This window comes from Amborella trichopoda, chromosome 2 (assembly GCF_054954075.1).
Source record: "Amborella trichopoda isolate Santa Cruz 75 chromosome 2, AtrichopodaSantaCruz75HAP2 v2.0, whole genome shotgun sequence".
In the NCBI taxonomy this organism is placed as follows: Eukaryota; Viridiplantae; Streptophyta; class Magnoliopsida; order Amborellales; family Amborellaceae; genus Amborella; species Amborella trichopoda.
Window position 1 is genome coordinate 63,249,845 of NC_142337.1, and position 17,796 is coordinate 63,267,640.

General features: G+C 37.2%; 1 protein-coding gene across 5 annotated transcripts; it reads left to right on the top strand.

Annotated features, from left to right (window-relative positions):
- Positions 1-301: 301 nt before the first annotated feature.
- LOC18445315 (JmjC domain protein JMJ24) lies at positions 302-15,793 on the top strand. Of its 5 annotated transcripts, none has more exons than XM_020674103.2 (15): positions 302-577; positions 6,186-6,293; positions 6,466-7,005; positions 7,130-7,272; positions 7,391-7,490; positions 7,786-7,918; positions 9,014-9,068; positions 9,215-9,947; positions 10,083-10,412; positions 11,670-12,143; positions 12,828-12,900; positions 13,763-13,848; positions 14,203-14,322; positions 14,647-14,717; positions 15,506-15,793. In XM_020674103.2, exons 3-15 carry the CDS (start codon positions 6,496-6,498, stop codon positions 15,603-15,605), a joined length of 2,928 nt encoding a protein of 975 aa, XP_020529762.1. In that variant the 5' UTR covers positions 302-577; positions 6,186-6,293; positions 6,466-6,495; the 3' UTR covers positions 15,606-15,793. The 5 variants fall into 5 exon arrangements, with proteins under 5 accessions (XP_020529762.1, XP_020529763.1, XP_088715518.1 ...); XM_020674104.2 differs by having other exon boundaries at positions 6,186-6,233; XM_088859392.1 differs by having other exon boundaries at positions 6,186-7,005.
- Positions 15,794-17,796: the final 2,003 nt, after the last annotated feature.

The following is a 17,796-nucleotide window of genomic DNA, read 5'->3' on the forward strand; positions in this document are numbered from 1 at the left end:
ACAGCCAAATGCCCTTTGCCACTATTAGAACGCTCCGTGTCTCATAAGTTCTACTGTCGAGGAGAGAGGCATATGCGATAGTGTGGAGAGAGGCATATGCGATAGTGTGAAAGGTAGTTTAGTTATTATTATTATTATTATTATTATTTATTTATTTATTTATTTTTTTCTCAAAAGTTTGTTGTAGAGAAAAAACTGTGAGGAATAGTTAGGTCGGGTAAGTTGCATGTAGTATTGGGGCTTTTTTAGTAATTTACCCAAAGATCTAATTCCATCCTCGCTTCTACGAACCGTACAGTCCAGAGAGAATATACAGAATGGAAGAAAGCTTTCCTCGTTTCCTTTCGCATACGAATTTTCGCTGAGACTGCGTGCATATCAATTAGCTCCCTCGAAACCCTAATTTATCGGAACCAGAAACCCTAATTTCATCATCTTCCTGTTGGTTTTCCTCTCGTTCTGCTATCTCAGCTGCTCTTCATTGTTTGCATGCCGGTTCGGTGGCGGTTGGGCATTCAAAACTTAGGTTTTACGTGCAGTAACTCCCGTGCTTTATTTCGTTGATATTTACCGGAAGGTATTCTTCTGAACTCATTGATTTTGTCAGTTTTCTGATGAATAATTGTGGTTTAATTTTTATTTTGGGGTTTATCTTGTCGTTGGTCTTATGGTGGTGTTATTGATTTATGTTATAGGGTTTCAGTTTGTTGATATTCTTGTTTTTTATTTTTTTACATCTCCATTCAACCTGCATCGCCTACATAGAACCTACGTGCTTCAACTGTGTGTGTAAAGGAGAAGAATTCTCCTCATATCATTGACAAAAATCGAAGCTCGCCATTTTTCCTTTTAATAGAATTCCATATTTCCACGTATGTATACACCTTCTTTCTGTTTTTTTTTTTAATTTTAAATTCTCTCTTTTGTTGCTATCATATCCTCAACGGCAATTAAACTTCGTGACAATCCGTGTATTGAACATTTGTGGGTTCTGATTAGGGCACCATTATGCTGATTTCGTTTTTTCCCCTAAATCTTGTGTGATTGAAATTTGTGACAATCCTTGGTCATTGTTTTTGAGACCCCTCCACCCCCCCAAACAAAAAACCCCAAAAAATCCTAGTTTCGTTTTGTAATTTACATAGATTTTATTTTCATAGATTAGTTATTTACAGTGATTGTTTGTATAGTCTTTCTTTCTTTTTTTTCTTTTTTTTTTTTCTTTTTGCTTTTTTTTTTTCTGTGGTTTAGTATTTCTTTGAGAAAACATTAATAAGTTATTTGTTTTTTCCGATGGTTCCTTTTACAGTTCTTTGTCTTTCTTTTGGCTGGATTTCTTTGTTCTCAGTGTATGTTCTGTAATTCTCTTTTTTTTTGGCTGAAATTCCTTGCCAAAATTTCACAGGCTTGGCTTCTTTTTTTGGCTTATAAAGTGTGCTTTCTTTGTGTCGAACAATTTTTTCTGCTGATTTCCTTTTGCTCTTTGCATATGCTGACTACCTTTGCCAAAATCATTAGTAAAATGTTTATTTTCTGATTTTCTTTTCTGTATTTTTTGTTGCTTATATACACATACATACATATATATGTGTGTATACCCCTCTGTGTATCCAACAATTTTTGTTGCTCATTTCTTTGTTAGCAAAATTAGCTTCTGCTGTCGTGTAATCATTCTCTTTCTATATGTGGTCATTATGTTGTACTGTAATCACCCCAATGGATGTTGGTTTTCCAATGTCGAATGGATTGGAGTGTGCTTCCTTCTGACTATTTATCATGCTAGCGTTGCCTTAGAATATTTCATGAGATGGTATGTATTGGAAGAAAGATAGATTTTTGGTCCATATATTGCTTACGGATATTCTCAAAGAAAAAGTATATCGCTTACTGATATAGATGTTAAATTTGATAGAAGATAAGAATCGTTTGTCAGTGTGCTATCAATGCTTCATTTGTTTGCTTGTCTTGTTTTCTTTTTCTGATGGACTACCGTCATTCTTTTTCTTTTTATTGTATGGTTTGTGTTAGATTTTTTTAAATATGAGGATGTAATGGATAAACATACATGTAAATTGAATAATTGGTCGATGTTTTACTCATTAAAATCAATGTGCCCAATGAGTTAATTGCACAGTTTGAGACTTATTCGATGGTGGTGTATCTGGTCTATGAATTATATGTCACTTTGGATTCAGATTGGACCTTGATTTCTATATAACTAGTGGTTATATACTCTGTACATTCCGTGTTTGGAATATATACTCCAGAATCAAAAAATTTTTTTTTCCACATAATTTTTGTAATTACTTTTGATCTTCAAAGGAAGTACAATTCTGGGTGTGCCGCCGTAGCCCTATTTTATTTTATTTAAAATAAGAAATACTATACCACATTCTGAAATATCTGAGATAAACCTAATGAGTTCCTCTTTTTAAGATGAAAATAGATTAAAACTGGAACCCCATGTTATACCAATAGAGGACCCAAATAGGGAATCTAGATTCCATCTAGCAGCTATCCAAGCAGTCCTGTCCCAATAATAATCAGCATATTATTACTGAGTTTGCATAGTTGGGGAGCTAAATGAGCCATTTGATTGAATAAGTGGTTTGAAGATATTGTGTTATTGCCCTAGGTTCTCTTTATAGGTGATAACGTGTTGGTAAATTGTAAAAAAGTCGGGAAAATTTTATGTAGTTCTTGTGCTAGGGAAAATCAAAATTATAGTCATATTTTAACATTCATGGCCACTTCTACTCAACTAGGATGCATCTAGTTCACCATCTATGCATAATGTTTTGCTTAGCCGAAGATGCAATCTGGTTATCATCCAACACCTATATATATAATCAATTTGTGCAAAACAATTTTTCAATGATTTGGTATAGTTTTAGAAAATATGAATATAATGGATACCATAGGAACAAATTGTCTAATGCCCTAGTCCTTAATGACATTGATGAATAAGTGACTCACCAATCACAACTGAGGATACCCTCACAATTTCAAACTGATGAAAAAAATTCCAGCATTATGTTCCATATGTTCAATCTGAGCTTCTTGGCAAGAGAAGTTATTATAGGAAACTTGTTGTTTATTCTTGCTTTTGGTCTTTAGAGTTGAATTGCACATGAGCCTGAGATGAGAATTGTGGGAAAGATGGATATTGAGGTTGCCAATTGTGTACATTGGTTAACCTAAAGTTTGACAAATAGGGCTGCGAACATATCGTGTCTGACTGGGGTCGACCTGACTTGGCCCGGCCTGGTAGGGTGCGGATTCGACCCAGACCAAACCCAGCCAGGTTGGGTGTGGCGTCTCGGATTTAGATGGTTATACACACACACACACACACACAGCCAGGCTTGGCCAGACCTGGACTAGATCATGTCCAGATTTCTTGGACCCAGACCTGATCTTCCGGTCCCATTCTGACGTCCCCTATGCCCAACATGATTAGCAGCCCTACTAAGTGTTGATGAAGTAGGAGAATTGCCTCATTCAATGAACATATTAGAAGAAAGTGTATATTAGATAAAATGCATATAAATCATTGAGATGATAGCACGATTCCTTGTTAATGTAACATGTGCTTTAAACCTTAAATAATTGTCAGGAGATTGATGACAACTGCACTTCTCATTCACTTGTTGTGTCCTTCTACATATCTATGAAAGCAAATTGTGCGTCTTTTTAATTTGCACATGAGTCTAGTGGTTTTTACACAATCATGGTCATCCGGTGCTCATGCATGCTTGCTTATTCAGTTTCCTTGAGAGGCTAGATTGAGATGAGCATAGGCATCTTTATTTCTTTATGACAGTAAAAGATATCTGCCTTTTAAATACTTATGCCCCTTCAAGTCATAGCTACAATTAGCATAAAATATACTAGGTTCAATTGAGACCTGATTACGATGGCAGTGACAAATTGATGTGGAGCTAGCCAAGAAGTACAGGGGGAGTTTTGGGGGGAGCACAGACGGGACACACTGGTTTCTAAATATTATATCATATATGGTGGCAAACTTAGCATAAAGCCACATGCTTGGATTTGGCAATTTTTTATGCCTATTGAGATCTCATTCATATGACACATAAATTTTGTGATGGATTGCAGTTCTTGGCTCTAACCGCTAGAACTAAACCATTTGGAGGATTCAGTCCATAAGGAGTTGATTGACATTGGTTCTGTCCAATGTAGAAATAGGACCTAGTTGGGTTGAACTAACAATTAAACATTTTGAAGTGTGTATAATTAGGGGATAATGAGAACCTGACGTGGTGGGGTTGGTACCATGTCAAGTGGTTGAAGAGTTGCTTGGAGCAAAGGAAATGTTTTAGAAGCTCATAAGGAGGATATTAGATTTTGTGTGGATTGTTTTGTGGGTGTGGGGTGTTTTTTTTTTTTTGGGGGGGGAGGGGATTGGTAACTTCCCTCGCTGTTTCTCCTTGGAGTATGTGGGGAGCTGGGTAACCTGAAAACTAGGTGTTTGGTTAGCTGTTTGGATTCCCTGATGTGGCAGTTTTCCCTATTTGGTAACCTGTGGGTCGAGTTTGATAATGGGACGCCGCATCTTCCCGGAACTGTAGAGCTTCCAGTGTTTGATATTCGGAAGCGATATGCTATTTTTTGAGCTGCGGCTTCCAAAATAGTGTAAAAAAGGGCATCGGTGGATTCCATGCTCCTCCATGAAATCTGCAGTCAAACGCTTCAAGATAACTGGAAACTGCCTGTTTTAACTGTTCATTATGTAATTCATCAATTCGATATTGAAGTTTATCTTTCAAAGAGAGGGATGCTGGATTTTGGAGAAAAAAGCAGATTCCAGGGGAAGAGAGTGAGAAAGAGAGAGAAGTACGCTTTTGTGGTGAGAAAGAGAGAATTAGGCTCACATCCTAGCACGAGAGAGGCTCATGCTGAATAAGAAAATAAATCATATGGAAACATGCTTTAAAGTTGAGAATCTAGAGTTAATTTTACCATGAAACCTGCATCCCTAGGGGGTGATGTGGGCTGCTGGTTGCCCCACTTTTAGGGAAAGTCCGGCGACTGACTTTCCCATTTGACAGTAGCTTCTGCTCCTATCAAATGGGGTGAAAGCTACAGTGCCGGGTAAAGCGGAATATTCGAAGCTTTCCCTTTTCCCTGTTACAGTACACTCCTTAGGAGTGTTGAAAGCACTTTAGAGGGGGTTTGCCATGAGTCATGGGGGTAAAATGCCTTTTGGTTGATGTTTTAGCTATAAGCTTGGTATATTCCTGTCCTTGGATATTTAGAGACGTCATGAATTTTGCACAAGAAGGTGAGATCTTTAAGAGAGTCTCGAAAGGTGAAACAGATAAATGACTTGTAGTCAAATAGTTAATTTTGGCCTTTGTATGGTATATAGAGCACAAGGGGAGGGGAGTCTGTTTGTCCCTGTTAGGGGTGATCGGTATGGGGAGCTTTTTATGAATATATAAAGAAAGCTCATTTCCTTTAGTTTTTTCTCGTGGTTGGTAAGTGTTTTGATTGGACTTGAAAACTAGCAGTTAAGATGAATAAAGAGCTCCACTAGTAATTCGAATAAGGAAAGCATGGTCCTTGATCCCTAGGCTTGGGAGGTTGGATTTTTGTTTTCACGCAACAGGAATTAATGCTATATTGTCTTTATGGTAGCATAAAATGAAAATGAGGCATACCCCTTCTTTGGTTAGCATTGAGGAAAAGAAAGGAAAGGATAGATCAGTGGCAATAGAACATGGTATCAACACAAGTCATGATAAGTGAGTTATGCCATGTATTCCGCTCTTATTGGTTCCTTTTTTTTTTAACTTTTTTTCTTGATGTAATGAAATATAGATGATCAATGAATCCCTGGAATGTAGATAATGACCTGCCCCTCTGCGGTTGGGTGCTTAGCAGCTTGCTGCTGGGGGTGGGGTCCCATTTGCTGAAGGTGCACTTTTGTTTGTAGTGAATAATTTGAACTACATGTTGGCATCTTATCAGAACTTTATTATTGTACTACTTTTTTAATAATATGATTGACTTTCTCATCCATTTTTATTGTTATGTGGATGTTCATTTTGTTTTCTGCTGTTAAGATTGATGCAGTCTGCCTGATTATCTTTTGTTGTATTTTCTGGGTTGAATTATTTACAGCATCAGAAAACTGACTTTTTTTTTTCATTAATCTACAGCTCCATTTCTTTCTGTAGTGGGGGCTGCGCTTGAGTTGAAATTTTAATGTTAGTGTGATTAACATACAAGCTCATCCAAAGATTCCTGCAGTTGCAAACTACATTTTGGTTGGGAATAAACTAGTGCAGATTCACATCGTTGTGCATTTATTAATTATCTATGCTATCCTCCATCAAATTTGGGCTGTCCAATTCTTTTTTAAGACAATAATCTTGAAGGAATTCTTTGTGGTATCACGGTTTATTTGGAAGTTCATAAACTATTTTTTTGGCTAAGCAGCTCAACATAAACTTTACATACTTGGCGAGAATGGAGGACCATGTGGGGATCCCAGATGATATGCGTTGTAAAAGATCAGACGGGAAGCAATGGAGATGCAATGCTTTATCTATGCCAGATAAAACGGTATGTGAAAAACACTACATTCAAGCAAAGAAGAGAGCAGCAAATTCTGCCCTGAGGGCAAGTCTGAAGAAAGCAAAAAAGAAGTCAACAGATGAAAGTGATACCTATGTGGATAATAAGAAGGATGAGATTGAGAAGCCTCTAACTAATGCAAAAGGGGGGCATGAAATTTCACCTGCAACTACGGGTAAAAAGTCCAAGGAGAAGGTGGCCAAAAATCAATCTTCTTATGCTCCCAAAGAAGTGCCAGTGAAAGGTTCAGTTACCCGTAGTGCCGTGAAATTGAATGAGGATGCACAAAGAGACTTAGCTCATAGTGATGACAACAAAACCAAATCTGCTTCAAAGCTGCACCCTTCCATTGTGACTTCTAGAAATAAAACCCCAAAAAGCTCAGCTGGCAAGGTTCCGGTGGTGAGTGCCATGGCATTTTCTTGGTTTATGTTACTTTCCATTTGTGCCCCCCACACCAAAAAAGGATAAATAGAAAGAGTATTTCCAATTCTCGTTTTCCTAAATTTTTGGTACCATTCTTCAGGAATATTCAGGTAAAAGCACTGATTCATCAGGTGAGGCAAGCGGGCAAACTTGCCACCAGTGTCAGAAGAGTTATAAAGGGAAAATAAACTGGTGTATGAACTGCAATAGAAGAGGCTATTGCAACAGCTGCCTTTCTAAATGGTAGGAATGTGGTCTATACTGATGTTTTGATATTTGCGTAAGCTTGCTTGAATGAAATAGCGGTACTATTTTCATTTAGCATAAGCAAAAGCTTTAGCAATTAATTTTCTGTTCGTAGGTATCCTGATATTCCCCCAGAGGAAATCCAAAGGGTCTGTCCAGTGTGCCGCGGGACTTGCAATTGCAAAGTGTGCTTATGTGGAGACAACCTGATAAAGGTAGCTTACCTTAAGAATATAATTACCATCCTGTATATCTCTATCCATTTATGTATCTTCCTTTTTTGTTATCAGTAATTTATCCAGCTATCCAACTGTGCATGCATGTGTGCTTGTGTTTGCAAGCAGCAGTTAAATTGACATGCATAGGTGTTTGGTGCAATGGTTCTATTTCTACAGTCTATATAGGAGGCACAATATTTTTCATTTTTTTCCTGTTTTATTTCCTCAAATACTTGTCCTCTGTAGTAAGATATTGAAATCAGTTACAAACTACAATATTTCATTTTCTCAGGTCAGGATTCAGGAGATACCTGGCCACGATAAATTGCGATATATCCATCACCTACTATCTTTGGTTCTTCCTGTACTCAAGCAGATTGACATAGAACAGAATATGGAATTGGAAGCTGAAACCAAGGTTCATGGTAAGTGGTTTTGATATTTATACCAGTGTTGTCAGGACTGGACTCGTAGTCGAGTCAGTGAGGGCAACGATGGTCCGGTCAGACCTGACTAGACTGATCATAAAATTAAAAATTGAAAATTATAATAAAAATAGAAAAAATTGGAAAAATAGAATATGGAAAATCTAGAAAATGCATAGAAGAATGAGGAAAATTTTAAAAAAATATTAGGAAAATGCTAGACTTCTAAAATATCCATTTCTGACACAAACCACTCAAGGGCAGCAGATCGGAGGTCATCATATATGGCTGAAATTTTGCCGCAAAAAAGTCGCAGAGAATGAGATAGAAACCAGAAAAACTAACTTCTTACCATGCATATACAACAAATAGAATTGGCATGATGCAAAATACATAAATGAGAAGATAGAAAATAGAAGTGGGAAACTAGGGCTAATTTGAGTGAGCCTAGATGTGTGTGTGTGTGTGTGTGTGTGAGAGAGAGAGAGAGAGAGAGAGAGAGAGAGATGACTGAATTTTAAGTTCCTTGTAGAGAGATAGACTGAAAATTTTGTTTCAGTGAGATTTCGGTTCTTATCTATCAATGTCTCAAAACTATGAGCCTGTGTGAGGAATTCTGTCAAAACATTTTTGCCCAAAACTTAGTTTTTTTGTTTTTTTGGTTGACAGAGACCTGGGGAGAGAGGTCCACGAAATCCTTTCTTTCTAAGAAAGGTACTTTTTATAACCAAAAAACCACCCTACTGTTTCATCTAACCGAATTCTCCTCATCAAATTCAAAAGTACTGAAAAGCCTCCTACAAGAACACTTTTTTAAGTTAGAAAGTAAAAAGAAACAATTAACTTTGACCTTTCCCAGCTACATCCTGGATAGCCTGTCCATTGAGACAAGTTCAACGGCCCTTTTAGTCCGGAGGTTCATCCGGACCTGTATGACTACTGGTTCACTGCTTCCTGGTTCGACTGGCCGGTCCAGGTCCCGTTCTGACAACACTGATTTACACTTAACTGTCATGTGAGGAAGTTAAGCACTACTGTATTGGATCTATGAGATATTCATTAACTTGCATGTGCTAAAATCACCTTGCCTTCCAGGATTTAAGGGCGATGTTCCCAGAAGCAAGTTGAACTCAGATGAGCAGATATGTTGGTATCATTCTCAAGCTTTTAACTTCTACAATCACAATTTATTTTTGTAAAGTATATAAGTTTTTTGAATAGAGTGCTTGTTTTACAATTATGGTTGAATTAAACCTCATTTTTTTTTAAATGAGATTTTTGTGTGTTTCTGGGCAGCAACCGCTGTGGGAGTGTTATTGTTGACTACCATAGACGCTGTGGAAATTGTTCGTATGATCTATGCCTTGCTTGCTGCCTGGATGTTAGACAAGCGTGTCGGATTGGTTTGAAGATTAAAAGGGAGGGAACCCAAGTTGTGGAGAGTGGAAAGGATGGGGTTATTCATGCAACAACTGATCCAGAAGATATGGATGTGGATACGATGAGATATTGTCTTCCATGTCCTTTGTGGAAAGTCAATAGTGATGGAAGTATTCCATGCCCCCCAGAGGATTATGGTGGTTGTGGTTGCAAATCATTGGTTCTAATGCGCATTTTCAAAATCAATTGGATTAGAAAACTAGAGAAAGACACCGAGGAATTGGTTAATGGCTGTAAGGTCCAAGAGCCCGAACATTTGGACTCATGCTTTTTTTGCTTGACGAGCTTACCTTCTGAAAGCAGTCAATTTGTAAATTCTAATCTCCGCCAAACAGCTTTCCGAAAGGATAGCACGGACAATTTCCTCTATTATCCATCATCTTATGATATCAAACTTGAAGGTGTCTATCATTTTCAGAAGCATTGGGTCAGAGGCGAACCAGTTATCGTGAAGCATGCATTTGATAGTGCATCAGTTTCTAGCTGGGATCCCATGGTTATTTGGAGAGGAATTCGGGAAACTGAAGATGAAAAGATGAGAAATGATGATCGAGATGTAAAATCTATAGATTGCCTTGACTGGTCGGAGGTATATATTCTTGGAAGTTTTAACAGAATTGGTCATTTCTCTGCTCTGCATTTTGATACCATACTGAGTTAGATAGTATCTATACTGTTGCTATTTTCAAATTTGATGTGTTAGCGATGTTTTTACATGTGACAGGTTGAGATTAATCTGGGGCAGTTCTTGAAAGGCTATTCAGAGGGGCGGATCCATGAAAATGGTTGGCCAGAAATGTTGAAGTTGAAAGATTGGCCATCTCAAAATTCCTTGGAGGAATTCCTGTCATACCAAAGAGCTGAGTTTATCAGTACACTGCCAGTGCTTGAGTATATTCATTCCAAGTGGGGTCTTCTCAATCTTGCCACAAAGTTACCCCATGGTTCTCTAAAGTCAGATCTAGGACCTAAGATCTCTATTGCTTATGGGACATATGGAGAACTTGGTCGAGGTGATTCTACGACAAAACTCCACTATAATATGGGTGATGTGGTATGTGCCTCACTCTTATATATTTCCCTTTTCCATGTTGCTCAGCATCTTGAACTCAATATTTCAACCCAGTTTTTAACTCCTTATAATAATAATCATGAAGTATTTAGTCACAATATTTTTAGCTATACGGGACCAAGTACTAGCTTGTGTCAATTGCAGTTGCAAAAGTACACCATGGAAATTCATTTGTTAAGTTTGGGTCCAGTGCCTCTGATTTGCATAGCATTAGCTTTAGTAGGGAAATTCCATTAGCAAAGTGCATGGTAGGAGGCAGAACTTGCACATTGCAAACTTTATTCCAGTTAACTCCTGGTTCATTTTGCTTCACATGTTTTTGTCATGCTACATTTTGATATCGAGCAAAATTTCATGTTTTGCTGTGTACCTGAGTGCTTTCTTCTGGCTCTAACACGCTATCATTAATGGTTCCATTCCTTTCCAGTAACATAACACTAGTCCTTTAAATATAATTCAGCTTTTCTTTCTCTTTTAAGTAATATTTATTAAAACATTTGAATGAAGTACAAAATGCATAGGATCAGTAGGTGTTAGATCAATGTGACCATCTTGCCTACGATAAACCACCCCCCCAAAAAACCCATATGTATATTAAAAAAATGAAAAACACACACACACACACCCCAAAAAAAAAAACAGAACTGTCTTCAGTCACACCAGTATTTGCTGAAGCATCTTTTTGGGCATTGGTTTCTCTCCTATCTCATATCTTCTTTCACTACTCAGCCAAGATCCGGTAGATCCTTCTGTCCTTTTGACATTTTTTTAAAGTATAGAGTAATATCTGTTGCTTCTGAAATTACAAGAAGTTATGTGCAAGGCATTCAACTAAAATAGTATAGGGTACTTTGTGACCGTTTACAATCATCCAGCTGAAACTGTTACCATTGTTTGGCAAGTTATGCGGAGGAGTTTTTAGCTTATTTTTTCTTCTACAGAGTAGTGGGGAAACTGGAGGATTTTATGAAGTTCTTATCTCATGAAATGTTTTTTTTTTTTCTCATGTCCTTAGGTGCAAAATCTCTCAAAGAAACTTCATGATTTTTTGTTTTTTATTGGAAAATAATATCCTTGTTTTGGTTTCATTTTTTAATTTCATCTGCCTCAAATGATATTGGTAGACAAGAGACTCTTAAAATTGCTGCTAAGGAACTTTGATCTATATATACCATATATATAGATCAACTCCATATCAAAGAAAAGTTACTCATTCTTTTCCATATCAACTCCATCCAGGTCTATCTATTGATGCATACATGTGAAGTGAAGTTTCAAGGTTGGCAACGTGCTAAGATTGAGAAGATACAAAAGACATTTAGAGCAATAGATGCACAAGCATCAGCTGATTTGCAGGCTATTGAAACTAAACATAATGTTGATGAGAGAGAGAAGTCACCCAGTCAAGCTACTGAACGAAGTAAGCAAGATGATGTGGGGTGTAGTTTGAATTCTGAAGCAGCTGATGTTGTGGATGACCATGTCTCCTCTAGTGCAACTGAGTTGTCTGGAAAGAGCAAGTCCGTTCCTAGCGAGAGAAAGGAAATTGGTACATCACCATCTGTCATTGGAGGTGATAATGATGCACTGGATAGAACCCGTGGCGGAGTTCATTGGGATATTTTCCGCAGGCAGGATGTTGCTAAGCTTAATGAATATTTAAAAGTCCATTGGCGGGAATTCAGGCATTTTGGTTGCCACCAGTTTAATTCAGTAAGTTGGGCATTAATCTCCAAGAAGAGCACTTGTCAATCCTCACTGTCTCCCTGCCTCTCTTTCTCTCTATGTGTGCATGTGTCCCTCCATGTGTGCGTGTGCATGCATGCTTGGGTGACTCAAGCAAGTAATATCATCTCATGTAAGAAAATGGCTGTTCTGTCTCAAAGAGAGCCATGTCCTGGTACCAGCTCTTTCCACCCACTTGTAAAAGCAGCGGTCCAAATCGAGGCATGTCACCCCTTGGTGAAGGGGCCGCAGAACATTGTGTTTTAAAAGCTTTTTGAACTAGCCATTTTTCATACGATGCTTTTGAAATGTTGAAAGACTGATGATGTGCCTCTTCATCAGAAGGCAGGTGGTAGAGGCCTCCTCTCTTGAAAATTGTCATCTATGGTGCCTCTTTTCCTCAATTTTCTAAACCACCCTCCTTTTTTAGATGAAATTTATCCTCTCTTAAATACTTTGAAAATAATTAAAAATTACTATGGGTATGTCACATGTAGGCTTATGTTACCTGCAACTCCATAGTCACTTGGTATGCTCCACTGTCAGGTGTATTCCATGTGAGGACAGGTCTCATGGGTTGTTTGAGTGACAGTAGGAATCTGATAATGAGACCAAAAGTAATAATTTGGTAGACCAAGTAGTGCGTGGTAATTATTTTGTTCTGCATGTCAGGGTACAAGACCTCTGCTGGATCAAGTTGTTTTCTTGAATGAAGAGCACAAGAGGAAGTTGAAGGAGGAATTTGGTATGTGCAACTTATTCCTTTTTATGTTTCAACTTGTGATCAGCTTCTCAGTTTCTTTGTATGTTCTTGCCCTTCTTGCACTATTTAATGGTTGGGGTTAGTTTGTGAAGCTTTTGAGTTTGTTCTAAGAATCATAGTCAAATTTAAATCTGGAAGCCGCAAATGGGAGACTAGTCAGGGGATCTGAATTTGTGTAACTTGGTGAAAATCTATGTTAAAGACTGATATCTGAGCAGAAACACTATCCTGAAATTGGTATCTCATGTGTGACAGTCTTACATTATATATAGGGGGGATTAGCTGAGATTTTAATAGTGACATTTAGTACTTTCATATTATCATTTACAAAAAATAGGTTAAGCAAATGTGTCTAATTTCTAAGGTATCAGACACCGTATCATGTCCTTTGCGTGTCGACACATGCCAGCAGCCATGGACGCTCGTGTCCAAATTACTTTGGCCACAATACAAATAATTTTATTACCATCATTAAATTTTATTAGCACACTTGGTACTTGGCTTTCATTTTCCAACTAAACTAATTACTGATTTTTAAACAGGAGTATACCCATTCGAGTCCTATCTGTGAGCAAGATTTTTACTTGGCTTTCCTTCAATTTTTCTAGAATTTTGTTTAATGAGCCATTTTCTTTAGATCTAAATCCTTACCCCTATTTTATTCTGATCTCACTTACACTTATTATCATGTTTGTTCATTCGTTGCCTGCTTCCTGGCTACCCCACTTTCTTTGGAAAGACACTCTACCTTTCTATATCCTTGTCAGACTTTCTAATTTCTTGTTCATGGTTTATTCACTGTGCCATCTTGAAATTGATGACTAATTCCATACTGTCATTGTAGATGTCGAACCATGGACATTTGAACAACAAGTTGGTGAGGCAGTTTTTATCCCTGCGGGGTGCCCTTTTCAAGCAAGAAATCTTCAGGTATGGTCCCTCCAAGTCATAATCTAAGAAACTTGTTCCTAATCACAGTGTTTGAGCTTGTTTATTAAGAAAAGGGAAGTACACTCTAATCCAATGGGCAATGGAAGAACATAGTCCATTGGGGTGATCACCGTTCAGTGAAATGATGGAGATTGGGAGCCACTAAAATTGTGCATGAACTCAAAGAGGGCTCTACTCTCTCCATCACCGACCATCATTTTGTCAGACTGTTTTGACCCAATGGATCTGTGGAGTATGGTTTTCCATAGTCCAATGCAATGCATTGTAATATACTTTAGGAAAATAGGTTTGTTGGAGCAATATTCTGAATCTTTGTTGTTATTGGATTTGCAGTCTTGTGTACAATTGAGTATGAACTTCCTTTCCCCTGAAAGCTTAGGGGAATCTTTACGCTTGGCACAAGAGATCCGCTCTCTTTCCGATAAACATGCAGCAAAACAGAATATGTTGCAGGTTAGATAAGATTAATGTGTTGCAGTGATTACACTAACTGTTCCAGGGAAATTTAACTATATTCCTAATGGAGGATGCGCACCATAGTCCTTCTGAATCACCTTCCAATAGAATGGATGGTGTTGAAGGGAAAGTGGGATCCATTAGCGCATCCTACTCTCTCCATCATTGTCCATTGCACTGTGCCCCAATGGACTATGATTTTACATAGTCCAGTGGATATATTCCTTGTAATTTTTTAATCTCCTCTGATTAAATATATTCTAGAAAAGCAGAATTGTTGCAATTCTTATACTGGGTATTATTTTGGTATTATGCAAGCAGGTTGGTAAGATGGCTGTATATTCGGCTAGTTGGGCTATCAAAGAGATTCAGAAGTTAGCACTTGATCCTATGTAAGAACAAATATCATCCACATTCCTTTTCTTTCCTTAACCTTCTCGACCTTCTTTTAGGTAATTACAAAGATGCTACTGGTTTAGGAAAGTAGATTGTTACAAGAAAAGCGCTGGGTTTCAAAGTCTATCACTGGTTTGAAATTCACAAACTAGGTGGTTGTTTTGAAAAATGACAAAAAATGGTCCCTTTGACTCATGCCGCACTGATAAAAGGTAGTTGGCCCCACACGCGCACACAAACACATGTGCATATATATATATATATATATATATATATATATATAGAGAGAGAGAGAGAGAGAGAGAGAGAGAGAGAGAGAGAGAGAGAGAGAGAGAGGCAATCTTTGAGTTGGTGGTGCATTGTTGTCATTTTCAGGACCTTTGCTGTTTTGATAGTTGTCCCAAATGGTTTTTTACAATTTTTCAGAGAAAATCTATAAACTACTGTCAGTTTGAGAAGATGATGCAACGACCATCATAAGAAGTTGCTGGTTTTTAAGATAAATATATAAACTACTACCACTTTTTAGAAGATGGGGCAACCATCATATTCCAGGACAATGAATGCACCTCCATTCTCTCCATGAATGATCCATTATCTAACCAGTGGTGCTTTCTTGTTTATTTAGAGAGAGAGAGAGAGAGAGAGATATATATATACATTTCTACTTCCTTTTTTACCTTCCCAAAACATGTTTTTTTTTGTCATCACTTTTTTTCTCCTCTTCAGTTTGTTTTGTTGACTGGGAATTGTAACTGGTAGTTACTTTTGTCTTCTGGCACAGAGTTGTCTCGGAATTTGGAACTGGTAACCCAAATCTCACGACCCTGCTTTCTGAGAACTTGGAAAAGATGATCAAAAGGAGGCAGATCACCTGCATTTGAATTAATTTCAATTGTATATGTATTTTAGTTAATTTTTATCCTCCTCTTTAAATGTGGTTAGTTTTTATCTTCGCATTTATTGGTTATACTACTGTCCCGAATGACTGAATTACGGTCAATGAAAGCAGTTCTGTAATCTTGTAACTATGCCATCATTTATAAAAATTGTGATTTTATCATTATAAAAACAGTGAAAATCTTGTGTATTCACACCTATTCTTCCTCTTTATTTTTGTCATTTTATTTGCCATTTTGAGCAAAACGCACTGGTCCTAACCGGAGTCTGTTGTCCTCATTACTGAAATTATCATGGAGAGCATTAAAAGGAGTTTGATTTGTGTGTGTGAGAGAGAGAGAGGGAGAGAGAGTCCTTTCTTGTTAGAGGAGAGAGAGTCTAGGAGAGAGTCATTTCTTGTTAGAAGAGAGAGAGAGATTCCTTAATCCAATTCATCTCTGGAATTTGCTTTTTGAAACTAAAATACTTGGTTCTGTTATTCCTTTTCCAATCGTGATGAAACGTTGTTAGGTTTCCATAATTGCCTGGCCCACTGGTTCGTATTTTCTTCTTATTTCGTATTTTCTTCTTATTAGCTACCCCCCCATGCAAATAACTCAAAAAAACATTTAAGCGAAAACCACTGTGAAGAGGGATTAATAAAATTGATCCAGCCGTCCGCATCTCTCTCTCACGTGAATGGGTGGGTCTATATCGTGGACATGGGACTGCATTCATTCCACTTATCTTGATAAAGGATTATTCGGAAAGAGACCATTTATTTTTTGTATATGGAAGTCACAACTATTCTTACTTATTAGATATCGAATTGAATGGTTTAGGGTGAGTTATGAAGCCTAAAAAAGTGTTTATTTTTTAAAAATTTTGTGTCTAATCAATGACATTATTACAAACACTCATTTTGAAATCTTTGGAACAAGAATAATTGTGACCTTATACAAAAAGTAAATGGTCTCTTTGTAGACCATACCAATTAATAAATGCCCCCTAGTTTGGAGTCGATTTATATTTGGTTGGGGCTTATATAAGTTGTAATCTTAAACAATTATAGTAAGGGCAACTCTAAACTCTGTAAAGAAAAAAATTATGTAATTTCGGTATTGGAAACTCTTATAATAGTCTGAAAATCTATTTTCACACAAATTTAAAGATTTAAAAATGCTGTAAGTTATGCAAATTTATAATACCGGTAGTTCAAAACCTACCGAATTGGATGGAGAGCTGTCGATTTGGATCATGAAGTGTCCGGGACTAAACTGGTTACAGGAAGGTGCCGTTATTGCCTTCCCTCCCTTCCGCCCAAAAACATTACTTTCTTTTATTTTTAAAAATATATTATTTAATGTTATTTCTAGATCCCCTCATCTCTCTCATGTAAACCTCTATTTTAATGTTTTTTAATTTCTTTTTTCTGAATCGACGATTCATACCGATCCTGATTGATGAACCAACAATCCCGTAGTGGACCTCCAAGATTCTGGATATTTTTACAAGCATATGCCTTTTTACCTCAATCGAGGAAAAACTCATTTCTTATTTTTTTAAATAGGGAAATTATTGAACTACATCGATTTAACATCTTACTCATATTTTTTCTGATCTAATTTCAAATAACCCATCGATGGATGATATTTCAAATAGCCCATCAAATAACACTTCAAAATGAGTTATGAACTTTAACCTAGAATAAAATGTCAAGTACTTCAACTCTTAGGTTGTATTATGATAAAGTTATATTTTAAATACCATTTGATAATTCTAAAGGGATCGAAAAAGTTCGGACCAAATTATCTAAATGTATATTTTGCACCCGCAGGAGCATAATTTATGGGCTATATTATAATAATAATTTGGCTCCCGCGGGTGCATAACTAAATTTGAAACGGACAGGATGTATGGGCATTTGCGTAAATGTTGCGATTTTATCAGACAACCTTTAGGCATATGTTGATTAGGTTTTCTCTTGTCGGCGTTTTACAATAACGCATTCCTTGTGACAAAGGCCACTACACTTGTTCATTTGTTTAGGGGCCGTTTGGACAGATAACCATACCGCAAATTATATTTTTCTCGTAGTCGGCTTATCTTTTTTTCTCTCCACTCCTTGGCAAGGGTAATATAGTCATTTTTATAAAAAAAAAAGTTCACATAAGGTTGAGATCTTATACTACGGAA

Bases quoted from the DNA above. Each gene is read 5' to 3' on its own strand.
- LOC18445315 (XM_088859392.1), top strand. From the start codon at position 6,496: ATGGAGGACCATGTGGGGATCCCAGATGATATGCGTTGTAAAAGATCA. The intron at 9,069-9,214 runs GTATCATTCTCA...GTTTCTGGGCAG, and splicing joins TCAGATGAGCAGATATGTTG to CAACCGCTGTGGGAGTGTTA. The intron at 12,901-13,762 runs GTATGTGCAACT...CTGTCATTGTAG, and splicing joins GAAGTTGAAGGAGGAATTTG to ATGTCGAACCATGGACATTT.